This window comes from Phocoena phocoena, chromosome 13 (genome assembly GCF_963924675.1).
Source record: "Phocoena phocoena chromosome 13, mPhoPho1.1, whole genome shotgun sequence".
Classification (NCBI taxonomy): Eukaryota; Metazoa; Chordata; class Mammalia; order Artiodactyla; family Phocoenidae; genus Phocoena; species Phocoena phocoena.
This window is the reverse complement of record NC_089231.1, coordinates 59,783,037-59,802,344: the sequence shown is the minus strand read 5'-3', so window position 1 is coordinate 59,802,344 and position 19,308 is coordinate 59,783,037. Positions and strand designations below refer to the sequence as shown.

At 46.4% G+C, this 19,308-nt stretch overlaps 1 protein-coding gene across 1 annotated transcript in view; it reads right to left on the bottom strand.

Annotated features, from left to right (window-relative positions):
- PTPRM (protein tyrosine phosphatase receptor type M) overlaps nucleotides 1-19,308 on the bottom strand; it is a 570,916-nt gene that overhangs the window by 19,764 nt on the left and 531,844 nt on the right. Inside the window, exons 24-31 of the mRNA XM_065889474.1 lie at nucleotides 13,682-13,798; nucleotides 12,923-12,973; nucleotides 8,681-8,835; nucleotides 8,310-8,445; nucleotides 6,414-6,563; nucleotides 5,546-5,719; nucleotides 4,420-4,551; nucleotides 102-227 (exon numbers count right to left, since the gene is read on the bottom strand). Coding sequence (XP_065745546.1) covers nucleotides 102-227; nucleotides 4,420-4,551; nucleotides 5,546-5,719; nucleotides 6,414-6,563; nucleotides 8,310-8,445; nucleotides 8,681-8,835; nucleotides 12,923-12,973; nucleotides 13,682-13,798 — 1,041 coding nt within the window. The remainder of the gene's footprint in view (nucleotides 1-101; nucleotides 228-4,419; nucleotides 4,552-5,545; nucleotides 5,720-6,413; nucleotides 6,564-8,309; nucleotides 8,446-8,680; nucleotides 8,836-12,922; nucleotides 12,974-13,681; nucleotides 13,799-19,308) is intronic.

The following is a 19,308-nucleotide window of genomic DNA, read 5'->3' as shown; positions in this document are numbered from 1 at the left end:
TCCAAGCTCCCAGAACAGTGACTGACACAGACACTCTACCTATTCAATGAATGAGAAAATCATGAAACCACAACACCAGCCACGGTGGCTGTGGATCTTACTCGGGCTGCGTTGTAAATTCGGAATATCCTGCTGATGATGTCTTCTTCCAGGTCAGCAGAAACAAATTCCACCTGGATGGGGCCGTGTCTGTGGACTCCATTCTCTGGCCAGTACTGCGGACACAACTGAGTTCAGAACACAGAGACGCGACGTTAACGATAAAAATACATTTACTGCTCACAGTTTGGATGCGGTCACTACCGGCATCAGGACCAAACGCCCTCGATTCACTTCCTTTCCTTTCTTTTCTCTCTTTTCCTTCCAGCAAGTCGACTTGAGGACTTTCTTGTTGACTGAGCCCTTAAATCCACCTGTCCGTCTAGTACTTTTTTCTCCATTTTCTCTGAAAGCATCTTTAAGCCACGAGGAATTCTGCTTCCCAAGGAGGTCATGTGGGTGCTATTGAACACATGCTGTAAGATCCCTTTTGCTGCTGAAAGGAACTCTTCTCAGGCCCTGGGGAGATGCCACGAGCTGCCACTATAAGACCTAAGACACTTGAGATGAAGACATACCTGTTGACACCCAAATCTCCAACCTCCCGTCTGGGCTTGCCTTGCAGTTTGTAGTCACTTTTAAAAACAGGGCTGTTTTGTGACAAGATACTGATAACAGTGTAGGGTTGCATTTTCATGCTCTGGTCCAAACCCTCCCAGCTCACATCTAGGAAACCTGGTGTAATAAGAGTAACTGCTCTGCTGTTTTTACCTGGAGGTGGCTTTAATTAAAGACACAATTTCCTAGAGTCTCAAACTCCAGGTATTGGTGATACTGGGAAACTAGGACTTTTGCAAGAATGTGATGCACGTGACATGAGGGTGGAGGGCGGGGTGCTGGGCAGGGTGGCTGATGAGGGAGGGGCTTTCATTTACTGCTGCCCACAGAAACACTGAACTTGGAGATAGGTGAGAAACCCCCCTGGTCTGTTCTCCCAAACCTTTTCGAAAGCCTGAAGACCTTAATTAAGGCATTTAAAGTCTGCAATGAAACTTCTTTGGGGACTTGGTATGCAGTGATGTTTTGGGAGCAGCATTTAACGTTTTTCTTTCTGATTTACCTGAGGGGCAAGTGGCTGGGGGGAGGGGCAAGAGGGAACTACTTCATTATTCTACGATCTGTTTCTTTTTGGGCCAAGAGCAGATGAAGGACATCTCATTTTAAGCAGAAAGATGTACCACGAAGGGACAACCTACTGCTTGAAATTCCTTTTACTGATGACTTTTATTTTCCAAAGGATCTGAAATCTCATCATCAAAAGTTACAACAGTCGATTTACATCCAAGATTGTAAGATAGTTTTCAGTGGGTCAACGGAAGCCATCTCCCTCCCTCTATTACAGAAGTTAAAGGTTTGGATTTCATGATCAAGAATGAAAGTAGAGTAACTAAGTGTCCTTTTTACATTAGCTAAGTCTATAGTATTTTAGAAATTACATTTATTATTTAAAAATAATGCTTTCGGGCTTCCCTGGTGGCGCAGTGGTTGAGAGTCCAGCTGCCGATGCAGGGGACACGGGTTCGTGCCCCGGTCTGGGAAGATCCCACGTGCCGCGGAGCGGCTGGGCCCGTGAGCCATGGCCGCTGAGCCTGCGCATCCGGAGCCTGTGCTCCGCAACGGGAGAAGCCACAACAGTGAGAGGCCCGCGTACCGCAAAATAAATAAATAAATAAATAAAAATAATACTTCCACGAAATTTTTCCTTCTTCACCAGTGCTTCCTGGTGACGTTGTCAAAAGATAGCCTGCTGAAGTTTTATCTTCTTTTTGATACCCGAAGGTACCCACTGTTAAAATTAACAGGTGTATGATGGGAAGCTGAGCTGGTCATAAAAGCTCGAACACGCACATTTGAACCGTTCTGCCCATTTTCTCCTGACTGAGCCAGCTTTGCTCTCTGTTGACTCTCTCACTTCAGGCCCTGATCTAAAGCTTGTCACTTACACCAGAGAAACAGGAACGGCCCGGGCTGGTGCCTGGCTCCTGGCACACGGCATTCTGCATTCTGCCCAAGGAAACCGTGTGGAAAATGGCTTAAATAGTGCATGACATGTCCATGAACCAGACCTATAAATACTTAAAGTAGTTGAGGGCTATTCTCGTGCAATTGCAAAGACTTTCGGTTCAAATGCTCCGTTCAGTGTTCTCTAAAAGGCTGAATCCCAGGAGCATGTTTTCTCTGACTCTGTCTGCTGAATGGAACTGGGGCTTCTCTGTCTCTCCTGCCAGGTGTGAGTCCAGACAGTTTGGGGTTAGAATGCAGCTTTAGAATTCAAACACTGTCATTCAAAAAGAACATGTGAAAATCACTGATATCTGGATCACTAATGATAAAAAAAATAGTGTATCACTACATTTCAGGATTCACATTAGGGGAAAAACAGCGATTCTGAAGAGGGAACCGTCGCTTATACTCTGTCTATGACTAAGGACTCTTGAATGAGTGAAATTTAACCCATGGCATTGTGAGTTAGAAAATCAGGATCCTTGGTCCTACTTCTAGTTGTGCCTTTGAAGTCCCCCCAGCTGTGGTGTCTGCTTGTCTTTATCAACGGTTGCCATCTATCCTTTGGAGAAGAATCACTGGGGAAGTCTCCTAAAATATTTAAGGTTCTTAAGTAAAAAGGACTAGATGAGGGCAAGGACTATCATTATTATTTCATTAACTAGTCTTCAGGCTAGAGCCATAACAAGATAACGTAGTGCCTCAAACGTAATTAAAAACATTACAGGGGCTTCCCTGGTGGTGCAGTGGTTGAGAGTCCGCCTGCCGATGCAGGGGACACGGGTTCGTGCCCCGGTCCGGGAAGATCCCACATGCTGCGGAACGGCTGGGCCCGTGAGCCATGGCCGCTGAGCCTGCACGTCCGGAGCCTGTGCTCCGCAACGGGAGAGGCCACAACGGTGAGAGGCCCGCGTACCGCAAAAACAAAAACAAAACAAAACAAAACAAAAACATTACAGAATTGAGGTGAAGGTCCATGGAATATATGGCAGATGGATGACGATCAAATGGATTTTAGGAAGGAAAACTCTCGTCCAGTTTGGATGCTGCAATACTTCAGACTTTTTTTTTTTTTAAGGGATTTGTGTCTATGAGATAGAAAATTAATTCGGTTCCAGAGCAAGTTTATTCTTACAACACGCCAAGTTCAAACTACTTAACAAGGGCCTCCATCACAGCAGGTCAGCCCTCGATTGGAATAGCCGGGCCCTAAGGCAATACATCCAGCTCCCAGGGTCCCTGTGCTCACGCTGTCCTGACAAGTCCCTTAAAAAAATGCTTCTCACTCCATTACTAACACTGAGTCACCACCACCCAGATCTCTGCCTTTTCATGTTTAAGAAGAAGAGCTGTGAAAAAGCCCCATTGATCATTCTGACTTTTTCTTATCTTCACGTCCCAGTTTTATTTCTTTTTAATATCGTTACCAAAGAGCTGACAAAGTAATTGCTGTCCCTTAGAATGGCTTGTCGGCCTGCACTGCCACCCCCTCCATGATGACCGCCACCTGAGGGCTCCAAGTGGGCCATGTCAGGAGGCGCACAGATGCTCCAAGACGGGATCTGGGACTGTGTCAGAGGCTGACGGCCTTTCTTCACAGTCCTGGTCTGCTTGCTCTGCAACCTTCACACTCTGGTTCAGCTCTGACTCTGCCCATTACCTTGTATCTCCCTCTGGTCACTATTTCTTTTCCTTTTTTTAAAAAAAATTAATTTATTTTATTCATTTTTGGCTGCGTTGGGTCTTCATTGCTGCGCGCTGGCTTTCTCTAGTTGCGGTGAGCAGGGGCTACTCTTCGTTGATGTGCACAGGCTTCTCATTGCGGTGGCTTCTCTTGTTGTGGAGCACAGGATCTAGGCACGCAGGCTTCAGTAGTTGTGGCTCATGGGCTCAGTAGTTGTGGCTCGTGGGCTCTAGAGCGCAGGTTCGGTAGTTCTGGCACACGGGCTTAGTTGCTCCGCGGCATGTGGGACCAGGGTTCAAACTCATGTCCCCTGCATTGGCAGGTGGATTCTTAACCACTGCGCCACCAGGGAAGCCCATCTGGTCACTATTTCTATCCCTCGGTAACAGCCCAGTTTCTGACCCTGTCTCGCCCTGTCACTCCCACCATCTCTTTTGGTTTCAGACTATTTTCTGCACCCACCCCTAATCCCATCTGGTTTTTAACACCGGTTTTTAGCATCTCCGGTTCTCCGTCCTTGCCTGGCGTTTGTGACCTGCCAACGGGGGACTGAACTTCTCCATGTGCAAACAAAGCAAACACAGATTTGACCCCGTGCACGGGCCCTGATGGCCATAAATCTTGAGTCTCACCTGGGCCGGATCCACATCATTCAGCATAACTACAGACGTGCAGTGATAATCCAGGACCAGCCTCCAGAAGTCTTTCACTGTGTTTGGCAAAGGATGCTGGGTGACTATAAAAGCCGAGGGCTGTTTATAGCTCTGCAAACACAAACAAGAAAGATCCAAATATACCCAGGAAAATGTAACAGGAGGAAGCTAAGTTATTTTGTACACATGGGAGTTTGTGACATAAAACACTGAATGTATTTAACAATTGTTGAATTCTGTCACCATTGTCAATGCCAAAACAGACCAAATATAGACTCATCTGCAGAATAATAATGATAAAATAATCTCACTTTGATACTAAGAAAACTTAATCAGTATTTCATAATTTTTTTGGTATTTCTGGTAGAAAGGCAACGTTGGCCCTATACATAACTATTTTAATGGAGAAAATTTAACTTTACTTTAAAATATGCATAATTAAAATAGTTCTGTTTTTCCTAAAATCTGTTTGCTTGTCATTTAAATGTGTGATGGTGTTACTTATTCCTGCCATCAAAGGACACACATGCTTTTTACAGCTCTGCAGAGCTTCAAACAAGTTTAAATGCGCTTTTACTGATATCACACCAATAGAATTAAAATTTCCATATTAGCACTGAAAATACCCGTTCACTTTGCCCATCAACTGAACAGCAAATGTTCATTCAGTTAGAAGTAAACAGACAGACAGGAAGTAATGAGTTGTGTACTATCTGTGCTGACAGGCAATTTTCCCCCCATGTTAATTACCGCCCAAATGAGGAGGAATGGCAACTAAAATAATGCTGCAAAAACCATATTATCCCACTTCGCTGCTTTCGTGACTTAATAGCTGTCTCTTGCTCTCCGGCCAGGAGGTTAAAAATTGAAGCTCAGAGAGTAACCGAGACATCTTTCATTTATCAATCGCCTGGACTGGGGCTCTCAGAGAGACTAAGAACATTGGTCCTCACACAGAAACAGATACGGAATCTGAAATGCACTTTGTTGCAAATACGGTTTACATCTTAAAAAAAAACAAGGGCAGAGGAGTCAGGAGGTAACACAGGCACTGTCCCTGGAGGACCATCCCCCCACACCCTGCCTAGGGGGTGAGGGGGCTCACGTCCATGAGGGCGGCGTTGATGTAGTTGCTGCTCTCGCCATCGAGGGTGATGAGGAAAGGCAGGCAGCGGTCAGGGGGCAGGATGTCCATGCAGCGGTTCTTCTCGTGGTTCCGGGGCAGAAGCGCGATGCTGCAGTCCTCCACGCGCAGGGTTGGTGTCACCATGTTCAGGGTCTAGAGGACAGAGGACACACACTTGGGAAGAGAACCTGTCTCAGACCTCGGGAGACCCACGTTTCCTGCAGCTGATGTCCCCCTCCTCCCCGAACCCCACTGACACAGTTGGATTTTTATTTCTCTTTACGCTCCTTGGACTTGGTCCACAGACAGTGCCCATCAGACATAAGGACCACCATGGGTGTGCAGGATTACGTGCCGTCGAGTCCGACTAGGGCTGGACATCTGGGCGCTTGGGGGTAAGAGGCTGGTGGAGATCGGCCGAGTCAGGTGCATTTAGACCCAACGTGAATATGAGGAACTGCACGAAGAACTCTTGCCCGGCAAGCACCCTGAATGTACATTGCTTGGTCCGGCTGCACCTGTGTTACACTGTGGGACAGTGTGGTGTCTGCCTGCTAAGGGGGGGCCTGGCTCTGCTAGACCAGTGGTTCTCAATGCGGGGACACTGGCAATGTCTGCACACGATCTGGTTGTCAGAACGGTGTGGTGGAGGCCTCTTGGCATCCAGTGGGTAGGGGCCAGGGATGCTGCTAAACATCCCCCATGGCAATGGATGATCGAGTCCCCAGCGTCAACAGTGCCGAGGCTAAGAAACCCTGTGTTGGCTCATGGGTTCAGGAGCCGACTCTGAGATCCTTCTTAAGGAGCAAGGCCACAGCCGGCCACCTGTCCCTTTAGCATGACTTACCCGGAATTCCTCTTTAATCTGGCTTGAATTTGTCTGTGGATCCAGCTTGTTCATGTCATAATAGAGAGACCTGACTTGGGAAGCAGGGACCGAGGTGTCCCCACAAAGACAGGCTTCCAGGATGGCATCGTGGATGAACACGTACTGCTCCTGGCGAAGCAGACGGGACTCGTTAGTAGTAGAGAAACCAAGGTAACCAGAAAGAACTAGAGAAGGAGGGAACGCAGCCCCACACAGACAGGAAAACAGAACAATGGTCCACCCATCACAGACAACGCCCTCCCACCAGAGAGAAAGCAGGGGAGAGGACCTGACCGCTAGGAGGGGCTTATTCCAGGACCAGTAATCCTGTTCCCTAACGGGACGGCGGGCACATTGGTGACTGGCCATGTGCGGCGTACAGTATAGTGGGAGGAAGAGATAAACAGGGGCTCAATGCAGAAGCCGTAAACAGATCGATGAAAACCACTCAGACGCTGATAAATCCCAGAGCAAGCACTGTCATGTGGGAGTGACTGGAGCTACACTGTCTCTGCAATTCTGATCCCACGAGTTTGGAACTCAGTATTTCAGATGAGGAAATAGCAGAATCTTACCTACATATAATGAAAAGAGGAATGTGCTAACCAAATTAATAGTGCAAAGAAAGGTCCAGGGAAACTTGACATCACTATGAAAAATCAACAGTTCTGAGCACTCAGAGCTACTTACTTTGAAACATTAATTAATGCGATGATTACGAAAGTCCTTATGTGTCCAGGGAAGAGCTCTCGTGTGTACGTATAAGCCTGCGGTTTAAAAACCAACCCTCTAATTCTGAATTGGCCCTGGCTTTCCCTACAGTTAATTAGTAAAGTGTTAGCATATTTATTATTGCTCTCCAATTACATGAAATGCAAAAGAGGCCCATTACTTTTTACTTTAATTTCTATAAATAACTTGAATTCTTAATTCTTGAAAACAGCCCAGTCCTATTAAACAACATCTCAGAAATGGATTGAGTGAGAAAAAGGGGATGTGGTGACATTTGATCAACTGTTAAGTACATTGAAAATACATTATGATCATTATTATCTTTAAAACAAAAACTCTGTTCTAAAGAAAAAAGACCATGGAAGCAGCATTTACAGTTTCTGTTATTCTTCTCTGTTAGTTAAAAAATGAAATTAGGTTTCCCAGTGGCTTTTGTAAACTTTAATGCACAACCTAAATGTAAGGGAGTCTTATTCTACTTCATGAATCATTTTCCAGGTGGTGGGTGTAATGCCTACTTAAAAGGATCAAATAGTAGTAAAAATGTAAATTTCCTAGGAGCAGGATGGAATACTTTTTCTCAAATACTTAAAGTCCTGATACACCTTGAGTTCTAACTTATAGAAGTACTAGTCCGTATAGAGCACTTCTAGAAAATGGGCGAATTCCCATGATACCAGGCCACTGGACGGAATTTTTAAGGACAGTAGGAAGAGAACGAAATGCACAGAGATTACCCTTAAAGGTTACTTGGCAAATGCCTGGCTATTCTCAGGAGTGGTCTCGCTCTGGTTACCAGCTAGTTTAAAAGACACAGTAAAAAGAAATGGTATTGAATCCCCGAATGCTTAAACGTAGAGCCTCGACTGGACCCTGGACACAGAAGTAAGGGGAAAGTTAGGCTCAGATTCTGTTACCTGGGAGACTCGTGGCCTTTGCTGTGTGTTTATGAAAGAAAAAGAAAAGGAAAGAAGGAGGGAGGGAGGGAAAGAAGGATGGCCAGGTGCTTCACTTTTTCTCCTGGGGGTTCTGAAGACAGAACTGCTGGCTCTTCTCTCCCCTTGCCCTGGGAGGTGAGGTGCAGGGCGGGCACTGGGGTCAGAGCCCGAGGGAGGGCAGGCGGGCGGTCGGGAGCTGCTGTACCTCGGTCTGCACCATGTTCACCCTCCGAGACCGCAGCTCCCGGACGCAGTTGTAGATGTCCACCACCCCTTCTCTCTCGGCCATGTCCAGCATGATGTCGATGACAATGAAACAGCCGGTCCTCCCTGCACCGGCGCTGCACAGAGAGAGGGCTCAGTCAGTGGAGGAGAAAGGACTTCTGTGCTCCTGCTTCTGCTTAGATTTTTATTGTGGTGAAACTCACATAACACGCAATGACCATCGTAAAGTGCACAACTCAGTCGCACCTGGCGCCTTCGCATCCATCGAGTTTCCAAACGTTTCCATCACCCCAAGGAGACCCGCACCCACTGCTCCCCGTGCTTCCTTTTGGAGCCTCGGGCCCCCCTCACCTGCAATGCACCACCAACGGGCCTGCGTTGGGCGGGCTCTTGGATTTCACCTGCCGGACGAATCCTAGCAGCCCGGTGGCGTGGTAGGGGACGCCGTGGTCCGGCCAGCCCGTGAAGTGAAACTGTCTGATCTCGCGTATTTCATGAACACCTCGCTGCCAGGGGTCGGTCAGCACAGTGCAGGAAGAGAACAAAGGAGAACAAACGGTGAGGGGCCAGGAGGGCGCCAAGGACCCCTAAGCAGTCAGGGAGCCCCGGGGCTGGGAAAGTGAGCTGCTGGGAAGAGGGTCATTCTTAGGTGCAATACGGGCTTTGAAAGCCTCCTCACAGGGAGGAAGATCTTCGTGGGGGTGAAAGGGGAGGGGATGTTTGGGGAAAACGCTAATTAACAGGTGCAATGGCAGCAAATGGGTGTGTTGCTGGGATTCCTTGAGGCTTCTTTCTACACCTGTTAACGCAGGCTCTGTTAACAGTCTGTGTGTCACTTAGATCCTACGGTGTGAGGAGCGAGTCCACAGAGGACGCACAGAACGGGGACGGGAAGGAACTAAGGGGTATCTGTGCGCTCAAGACCAGCTGCTGAGATGCAGACCCCTGGTGAGCTCTTCCGTGTTCCGGTGCTGTTTGCACCAGGCACTTGGGCTGTGCACACGCTGAGGATGTGCAGAAAGGCCACTGGAAGAAGGACCACTTTCCAACCTGACAGCACAGAGAACCACTTTTCACTGGCAACTTGAGTTTGTTAGGTTTCTCTCTTTAATTGGGGTAAACATTTAATCCATTCATCTGATCACCAACAGTCAGATGCAAACGCAATGCTTCAGGCCTGACTCCAGGGGCTGGGGCTGCAGAGACATGGAGATGGTGTCTCCTGCCTTCAGCGGTCAGCCTGTGGGAAACGGGCATGTCGAGATTATAAACCATGGAAATCCAGAGGTATTTTTGCTGGAATTCTATGTTAGACCAGTAACCTGAAGAGAGAGGGTGGTCCGCCATAGAACCGAAGGGAAGGCACAAGGAAACAGACTTCAAGTGTTTTTAGTTTTTTTTAACATTTCCTCTTGTTTTGAGAATAACTAAGTTGATTTATATCCATCTTTTTTTTTTTCTTTTTCTAACTATGAGCCTATGTATTAAGACTGTGTTTCAAAACAGGAGTCTACTTTTTTTTTTTTTTTTTGCGGTACGCGGGCCTCTTACTGTTGTGGCCTCTCCTGTTGCAGAGCACAGGCTCCGGATGCACAGGCTCAGCGGCCATGGCTCACGGGCCCAGCCGCTCCGCAGCATGTGGGATCTTCCCGGACCGGGGCATGAACCCGTGTCCCCTGCATCGGCAGGCGGACTCTCAACCAGTGCGCCACCAGGGAAGCCCAGGAGTCTACTTCGAAAACAACAATTACTTCCAGAATCAAGGCTGGAGGTAACCTGAGATCAGACTTGACTTTCCCCCTTCTCTCTTGCCAGCACCGTTTCCTGGACACCATTTCTCCATTGGCCTTGGGTTTGGTTTTATCATCTTAACATTAAACACCCAGGAACCTTGTCACTTTCACCAGTAGCCGCTGTTCACGCAGAGGTAGCCAGGAAGAAATTCGGAATTTTTATGTGCTTCGAAAGACTAGAAGAGGCAAACAATGATAGGTTTTAAAATTAAGACTTGTTTGCCATCAGGGCATTCATTTATCTTGGTTTAATAACCCACAAGTGCTGAAGCTTTATTTCTCTTTGAAAATCATGCTATTCTTTAGTGGGGTTGAAGCATTAAGGAATTAAGCTGTCAGGGAGTCACAAAGGAAAATGAACATTGTCATCTGCTAAATATGCTCTGTGACCCCAGAGCAAGATTACTGGTGGTTAGGAGCCCACACTTTCTAACACTGAAACCATGGTAACATTTGGCTAAAGCCTCCATCAGAAGACACATGGTGAGCCTCTAAACCCCTGAGAGCTCCCCTGGCTTTACACAGGACGACAGGGCAGGGCAGGGGTGGTCCCAGGAAGTGGGAAAGCCTATAATAAAGATTCATTCATTCCAAAGAGGACAAAAGGGCATTTATGTCTCCCGTACACTGTTGTTTTTAATTTTAATTTTTTGAGCACTTCCCTTTCTAGCTTTGCTAGATTTCAGAGCCAGCATCCCCAGAACCCGAACTCCATCCAACACGGGCTGGGCGCCCAACTGATCTAAGACTCGTTTTCTCAGCAGCGTAAATGTCAGTGTCTGGGATGCAGCAAACCTTTTCCCAAAATAAACCTCCACCCTCTAATGTGTTCACTACTGACAAGATGAGCAACGGAACTGGCTTCTGAGTCGCCTCTCACTCTTGTTCATGGACGTGGCAGTTTCTTTCTTCACTGTTTTGTAATACAGGGGGGGAAAATCATAGATGTGCTCAGTGATCACAGTCCAAAATATTTCCCAACTGGATATCAAGTATATCTTTTGTTCATTTTTCATTAACAAGATTTAATGCTAAATAAATGAGCATCGTATTATACTTAATAAGTATTAATGCTATATGTTGGGTTGGCCAAAAAGTTCGTTCGGGATTTCCCGTAACATCTTCCGGGACGAACCCGAACGAACTTTCTGGCCAGCCCAGTAAAAGCGAGGTATGCATTTCCTTTTCCTTGTAATAGCTGGGAAGGAAGACCCCCCACGACAAACACTAGTGCTTAGCCCAGAGCGGGCGCTTGATAAATACGTGTGGATGGATGAATCCCCAGGCACATGCTCTGTCTTGCAGATTCAGGACCATATCCCTGCCTCTCTGAGCCCCAGGCACCTCCTAGGCAGAGAGAACTTGGTGTCCATCGCCGGCTTCCTTTCTGCCAGCTGTGGCAGGGGTAGAGTCACCTAGATCCACAGAAACTTTTCAGCTGTCTTCCTCCTGCCACGATGGGCACTTTGTTATTTAAAAGCTGTTCAGCTTTTGGAGTCACCAGCTACAGGGGAAAGGAAGGATGACCGTCCCATGCAAAACAGGAACTGACCAGTTTCAGGCTACAAACTGGCCTGCTTGTTTGCAGAACGGAGCCCAAACCCATTTTTCACCTTTAGGTCCCCTGATGCGAATACTCTCAAAATAGAATCCGAACTGGAGGACTCTCAAAGTATACACTTCACTTGGCTGTTTTATTTTTTTTTTTAAGTTTCCTTTCTAATGAGGAAGTTTAAAACCTACAAGAAGTGCTCCACAGACGTACTAATGATTTGTTTTCCTCAGAGATTCCAATTGCCCCGTTAGAAAATCCGGCAACATGTCATTTTGATTTCCCCAAACGCTCTAACAAGCTCCTCATGCTTTCCTTCCTCCCACTACCTCTTTGCTGCTCGCCTGAGGACTAAATAACTGGGTATTTCAGGAACATTTCTGTGCAGCTGGGGATGTAGCCGAGAACACTAAGAGGTTAAAAAAAGGCTAAAAAGACAAACAAATCCTTCCTTTAGCCACAGAGATGCATTTTCAGCTTATTAGAGAGCTGACTATTGTTCAAAGAACTCTATGTTTAAGTGACGGCTTTTGGATGCTTTTTTTTGTTTTAAAGAAGAAAATATTCTGGGTCTTTTATCACTATCTGTTTCAATGCAGTTATTCATGAGGGCTCTTGCCAAGAGCCATACAAAAATCCTCCATATGTTTTTTTTTTCCCCCCAATCCTGCCTAAGAAGGGAAAAACCCGACATCAAAGGGTGAGGTTCAGAACTTGAAGAATTGAGTCAGCCAGAACTCCACGTTGTTTGAAGTCTCTAAGCCTCCTGCCTGCTTATTAAAAAAGACAGGCTGAGGGAAAAAAAAAAAAAGCTAAATAGTTTGAGAAACAGATTAAAATAAATGAAAGTCTCTTCAGCCTTGTGATTGTATGACAAATAGGGATTTGAAAACCTGGAGAGGTAGTTGAAAAAATCAGGGTAAATGAGCCAGTAAGCAAACGCTGCAATTTCCTCATTTCCTAAAACTGGTCTTGTTAATCCAGAAAGTACATTGAGATGCAGTGAGAAGTAGGGGGGAGGGCTGGGAGCCAACCGCCCTGGTCCACTTACAACCCGGGGCCTGCAAGGGCACCCGCCACTGGTAAATTCATGCCGGCATCACCACATCCAGTGTAAGGCTCAGCCGTGGACAGAAGCCGGGGGACCTCAGAGACAAAACCGTGGGTCCCCTTCTTCGAAGGCAAGGTGAGGACAGGAAGGCAGAGCGTTTGCCAGCCACATCACCTCCACTACCCCCCACAGCCTACCTGTGACACTTCTCTGGATGGACTGCAGTTTGCTTCGCTTCCGGCCCCTCCCTATGTCAGCAGAAAGAGGGGGAGTAAGGAGATTCCCTGTTACGCCCTGTGGAGAAGGCACAGAGCAGCAGTCCCATCCATGCATGTGGGATGAGGCCGTGGGACAGAGCACAGCATTCAGGACCCCACGCCCGCAGGGCCCGAGGGCTGAAACCAGCATGGGAGTGAATGGATGGAAGCGCTGGTTCATGCAAGAGCGTCCCAGGTCTACTTATGTGTGTTTCCAGGTAGAAGCTTCCACCTGGAAAATCCATCAGTCCATATTAAACCATAGGCTGGAAAAGCCTCAAGGAGGTGGAGGGGATCCAGGAGGAGTTAGGACCTGTGTCTCCACACCGATACGAACTCAACACTGGGAAACCCACATGGACATACAGCATGAAGGACATTTATTGAGCTGCCTCTGAACAAGGACAGAGAGATGAGCTGAGCAATATCAATCAGGTTAAAAAGAGAAAGGAAGTAGACAGCTAGCTGTATCTTTTGGTTTAGTTGCAAAACACAGATTTTCATGAAATGGGAATGATTTGCTTCAAAGACAGAACTGAGCTATTACAGAATCACAGGGCAAGATGCAATCTTGAGAAATCACTGGATAGAGCCTACCTGCATTCAGGTGTGACCACGTATGAATTATCCCAGATAACTTAATGAGGCTGGTATCACTAATGTCTGACCAAAGCTTTTCAAAGCAGTGTGAAAACTTACCTTTTCAACAGCAAATGTTCTTATCACATATTCTGCCAGTAGCTCTGTTTCTATTAGGGTGACTTTAATGTCTTTGTAGATCTCTGTGTCATCTGGCCAGTATTTGCAGCATTTGACCTTTAGAAAACACAAAGGAAATGAAGATTTAGGGTTTTTTTTTTTGGAGTTCTCCAAATGACGGGTCACAGTACAATTTATAGGATACAATTTGCACACAAAATCAGTACAGCTTAACCTTTATTTTTTTAGATCACCTATATATTTTTTTCTCTCCCCAGAATAAAACACAATTTGAGTTATGGGAGGAATAAAACCTAGGAAAATTGTCTAAAGTTAACAAATTATATTTATACTACAAACATCTCAGTTACAGTAACCATTCATTTCCTGTCTATCTCTACTCAGGAATGGCCTGGAAAAATAAACTATAAAAGTCAGCTTGCAGTATTTTAGCTCCTCTGAACTTTAAATTTCTTCTAGTTTCAGGAACTGATCGAACATTTTTGAGGAGGACTGAGCAGGAAATCAGAGCCCAAAGTAAAGATTAGAGTTTTTTTTTTTTTTCTTTCCTGAAGAAGGTAGTAGCTATGTGTTTTTCCCAAGTTAGAATTACAGATTCATTTTAGTATAAGTAAATTCAATACACAAAACCCGGTGAACTCCCTATGTTAATGACTAAGATTTCCTCAGTCACCCAGGCACAAAACCTGGCAATCCTTCTCCAAAACCCAACCAACGGCCAAGTCTAAGAAGCTTTTGAAATATCTCTCAAATATGTTTTCCAAAGTTTTATTCCCTCCGCCACCATCTTCAGGCTCTGGTAACTTCCTGCATCCCCTCCACACCAGTAGCTGCAAAAACCCTTCCAAGTGCGATCCCAATGGCACTGACTTGCTCTGCTCAGTAAACATCCATTTCCAACCACTGCCCGTGAAATTAAGTAGAAATTAACTTTGGCCTGGCAGGTAAAGATCTTTTTTGTATTTGGATACAACTAGCATCTTCATCCTTTTTTTTTTTTTTCACTGCTCTCCTTTCTAACCACATATATTTTATGTTCAGAGACAAGCGGTTTGCCTGATCCCCAAGCAGACCTCATGGTCCAGACTCCTACACATGCCATTCCTTCTGTTCAGGATGCTCTCCTCCCACTCAGATATTTTATCTAGCTGAACATTTTATCCGTTCTTCAAAGAATATCTCAAATGCTACAGCCCTTCAAAGTCTTTTCTCCATGGATGCTCTCTGTTGGTGCTCTGATAAGATGTGCCAGTTCTGCTAGTATGACACCACGTTATACCTGCTTCTGACACCACGTTATACCTGCTTATTACCTGCCAGCATGCAAAGGGCTTTCAATTGCTTATTTCTGCACACCCAGCAAATCCGGTATGTGTCCCATACACAGAAAATATGCAATAGGTACATGTAAAACTGAATTTCATGGAGACAAGCATAGGATCATCATAGGAAGGACAATCCCAGGTTGGGAAAATTGACAAAAAGAAATACGGACTGGGGTGGCCTTTCCCAGAATGCCAAACACCTTGGTACACCCGTGTTTCCGGTGTGGTGCAGGCTGGTTGTTTCCTTAGCTGCTTCCTCATGAAACTTTCTGGCGGCCAATTCAGTGCTGTTCTAGATCAGCCTTATCGCCTTTACTTGGGAAGATGTAAGCCAGAAACATCAGGAATTGGAGACACAGTGCAGCACAAGACAAAGATGGTCCCTTGGGGACTTCCCTGGTGGCGCAGTGGTTAAGAATCCGCCTGCCAATGCAGGGGACACGGGTTCGAGCCCTGTTCCGGGAAGATCCCACATGCCGCAGAGCACCTGGGCTCGTGAGCCACAACTCCTGAGCCTGCGTGTCTGGAGCCTGTGCTCCGCAACAAGAGAAGCCGCGATAGTGAGAGGCCCACGCACTGCAATGAAGAGTGGCCCCCGCTCGCTGCAACTAGAGAAATCCCTCACACAGAAACAAAGACCCAACGCAGCCAAAAATAAATAAAAAAACAAAACAAAACAAAACAAAAGACGGTCCCTGCCCTCATTAAATTTTTAGCTTCCTAAGGGAATCTTTTTTTTCCCCCTCATGGGAACATTATCTGTGACTTTATAAAGGATAATCATTTATAAATATTTTGACTTATCCATATTTCAAAGATTTATATCATGGATACCTGTGCCAGATCTAAAATATTCCAGAATAACAGAGATCTATAATTTCTCCAGTTCTTTTCCTAGATGTAAAGTGAGTCTGAGCAGATCATGCATATTTGTGATGTCTAATTTGATAACAACCCTAATTTCACTCATAGAATGTCTAATTACTTTCACAATGGTAATTAACAAAGATGCTTATATGGCACGTACCAAAGTCTCCTCTATTTTAGGGGACTTGCTTTTACCTTTTTGTGACTTCAATCATGCAAGCAGAGGGTTGTGGATAGATACAAAACTACGAATAGAGTATATACATGCACTTTTAAAATTAAACAATTCTCAGGAATTCCCTGGCAGTCCAGTGGTTAGGATTCTGCGCTTCCACTGCAGGGGGCACGGGGTTCCATCCCTGGTTGGGGAACTATGATCCCGCATACCACGCGGCCGAAAAGAAAAATTAAACAATTCTCAATGGAATGAACACATAAGTCAAAAATCTGTGTATTTCTCCAAAAATTACAAAGTTAACCTACGTTAACTAGGTATACCTTGTCTAACAAAAGTGCCTTATTAGAATGTGATTGCTGTAGGACATAGTGTATAGTCACCTATTCTTCTCTTTTAGAGTCTTTACCCTCCCCATCCCCAAAGTTTCAGTAACTACGGGTGTGGAGGCTTCAATGCCTGGGAGTCAGGGAAACCAAAAGCCTCTGCAGTGTACCAAAGGCTTAGAGCTTCTCTTGGGTACTATTCTTCCAGTTCCCTTGGGCCAGCTCGGTTCCCAGGGATCTTGACCCTGCCGGGCCCTCCCGCCGGCTCTGCCATCCCCCAACCTCCCGGGTGCAGCTGGGCGCCCCCTGGCGGTGGCGGCAGAAAGCACCTTCCAGGTGCAGGGGTCGCCAGCGGGTGGCCACATCTAGCTCCCCAGGCTGGCTGCACGTTACTGTGACCTTCGGGGCACCTTGATGTCTCTGTAGCAGTGGTTCTCAAACTTCAGCAGGCGTCAGACGATCCTGGAGGCCTGTGACAAGTGCTGGGCCCCACCCCAGAGTTTCTGATCAGTAGGTCTGGATATGTGTGGTTCCAGAATTTGCATTTAGGACAAGCTCCCAGGTGATGCTGCTGGTCTGCGGACCACACTTTGAGAAGCAAGGATGTAGATGACAGCCTGACTACAGAGGCTGGCTCTCTCCTTAAGGCTGCGGTGAGCCTGGGTGAGTCACTCAGGTTTGCTTAATCTCAGGTTCTTCATCTGCAGGGGGTGGTTTTTGTTCTATCTCAGAGGGCTCTAAGGTTAAGGCAGGGGTTTCCAAATTTGCATGTTAGAATCATTTGGGGGGGGTATTAAATTCCAAAGCCTCGGCCACACTCCAGGCCAATTAAATCATCATTTTTAATGCAAATCGAAACCACAATGAGGTATCACCTCACACTGGTCAGAATGGCCACCATCAAAAAATCTACAAACAATAAATGCTGGAGAGGGTGTGGAGAAAACGGAACTTTTCTACACTGTTGGTGGGAATGTAAACTGGGACAGCCACTATGGAGAACAGTATGGAGGTTCCTTAAAAAACTAGAGTTGCCATATGATCTAGCAATCCCACTCCTGGGCATAGATCCAGAGAAAACCATAATTTGAAAAGATACATGCTCCCCAATGTTCATTGCAGCACTATTTACAATAGTCAAGGCAAGAAAGCAACCTAAGTGTCCATCAACAGATGAATGGATAAAGAAGATGTGGTACTTATATACAATGGAATATTACTCAGCCATAAAAAGAACAAAATAACACCATTTGCAGTGACATGGATGGACCTAGAGATTGTCATACTGAGTGAAGTCAGACAGAGAAAGACAAATATCATATGATATCACTTATATGTGGAATCTAAAAAAATGGCACAAATGAACTTATTTACAAAACAGAAATAAAGTCACAAACATAGAAAACAAACTTATGGTTACCGGGGGTAAGGCGGGGGGGGGGGGATAAATTGGGAGATTGGGATTGACACTACTATATATAAATAGATAACTAATAAGGACCTACTGTATAGCACAGGAAACACTACTCGACACTCTGTAATGGCCTATGTGGGAAAAGAATCTAAAAAAGAGTGGATATATGTATATGTATAACTGATTCACTTTGCTGTATACCTGAAACTAACACAACATTGTAAATCAATTATACTCCAATCAAAATTAATTTAAAAAATCATAATTTCTGGGTAAGACACGGGCATCTGTAATTTCTTATAGCCCCCAGGCGACTCCAAAGTGCAGATGTGTTTGGGACCCACTGGACTGAGTGATAACATCTGCCCTAGAGCAGGTTCATTGTGAGTATCCCCCCCAACCAATGGAAATTCTTAATTTTATTATGATGATAGTTTTGTGGTGATCTGGACTGGAGGTGACCACAGGCAGTCAGAGGGCACAGATCCCCCTGAATGCCTGAAGAGGTGAAGCTGGGTTTCCTGGTGCAGGGAGAGGGGAGAGCAGAGTGTTGAGTGCTGTGCCAGCTCTCTGCTGGGGAAACATATGCAGAAGCCAAGGAAATTCCGGTGTGTTCTCTGTCCCTCTTTCCTGCACACCTATTCGGGGCACTGGTGGGCAAGTCCACTCTCTCACCAGGGGGGTTTGATTAACGCCCAACAGAAACTAGGAAAGGGTGTCCTGACTTGCGGAGGAGAATCACATCCAGTAGAGCCGTGAGGAGCCACAGGGACAGTTTCCAGACAGTTTCCTTTTCCAGATCATCACGAATGCCAGACATAGACTTTCACGCTTGGATTTTGCTTTGGAATCGCTGGGTTCTTGCAACTGTGGCCTCACCAGTGGCTGGCCTGAGGGGAGAGCCAGCAGGGGCCAGGGCCGGTCTCCTTTCCCTTCATTCTCTCCCTGGCTTGTGTCCTGAAAGGAGGAAACGAAGGGCCGGCCCAGGGACCAAGAGTGACTCACTCCAGGGGATGAGCTGGATGGTGGCGGCGGAGAAGCTGTGGACAGGCCCCAAGCACAGGGGTCTTTGGAGGAGGAAGCTCAGGGTCAATTATGCTTCCTTCAGTCTCGCCAGGCCCAGCTTCAGGAACAGATACCGAATAGGAAGGCTTGAAATGACTTTAGCTGCCTGGCCTCTTGGCATGAGTGAGGGTATGAGGGGGAGAGGGGCAGGAAGAACAGAAGCACACTCTGAAAGCATCCTTCTTCTGTACACCTGATCACAGATGGCTAGGTTTCCGTGGATGCTCCTGTATCACCAGCTCTCTGGTTGGCAGGAAGGGGGCTCGGGTAGAACGTGAAGGTCTGCTTCTGTGCTCTGTGCCTGGGCCCAAGGACTCATTTTGCTAAGAAGCCCATGATCACGAAGGGTTAAGCGATTAAATCTCAGCCCTTCAACTGCGGGTACCACTGCACCATCTAATAGACACAACCGACAAGGAGGTGGAAGGCAGGAA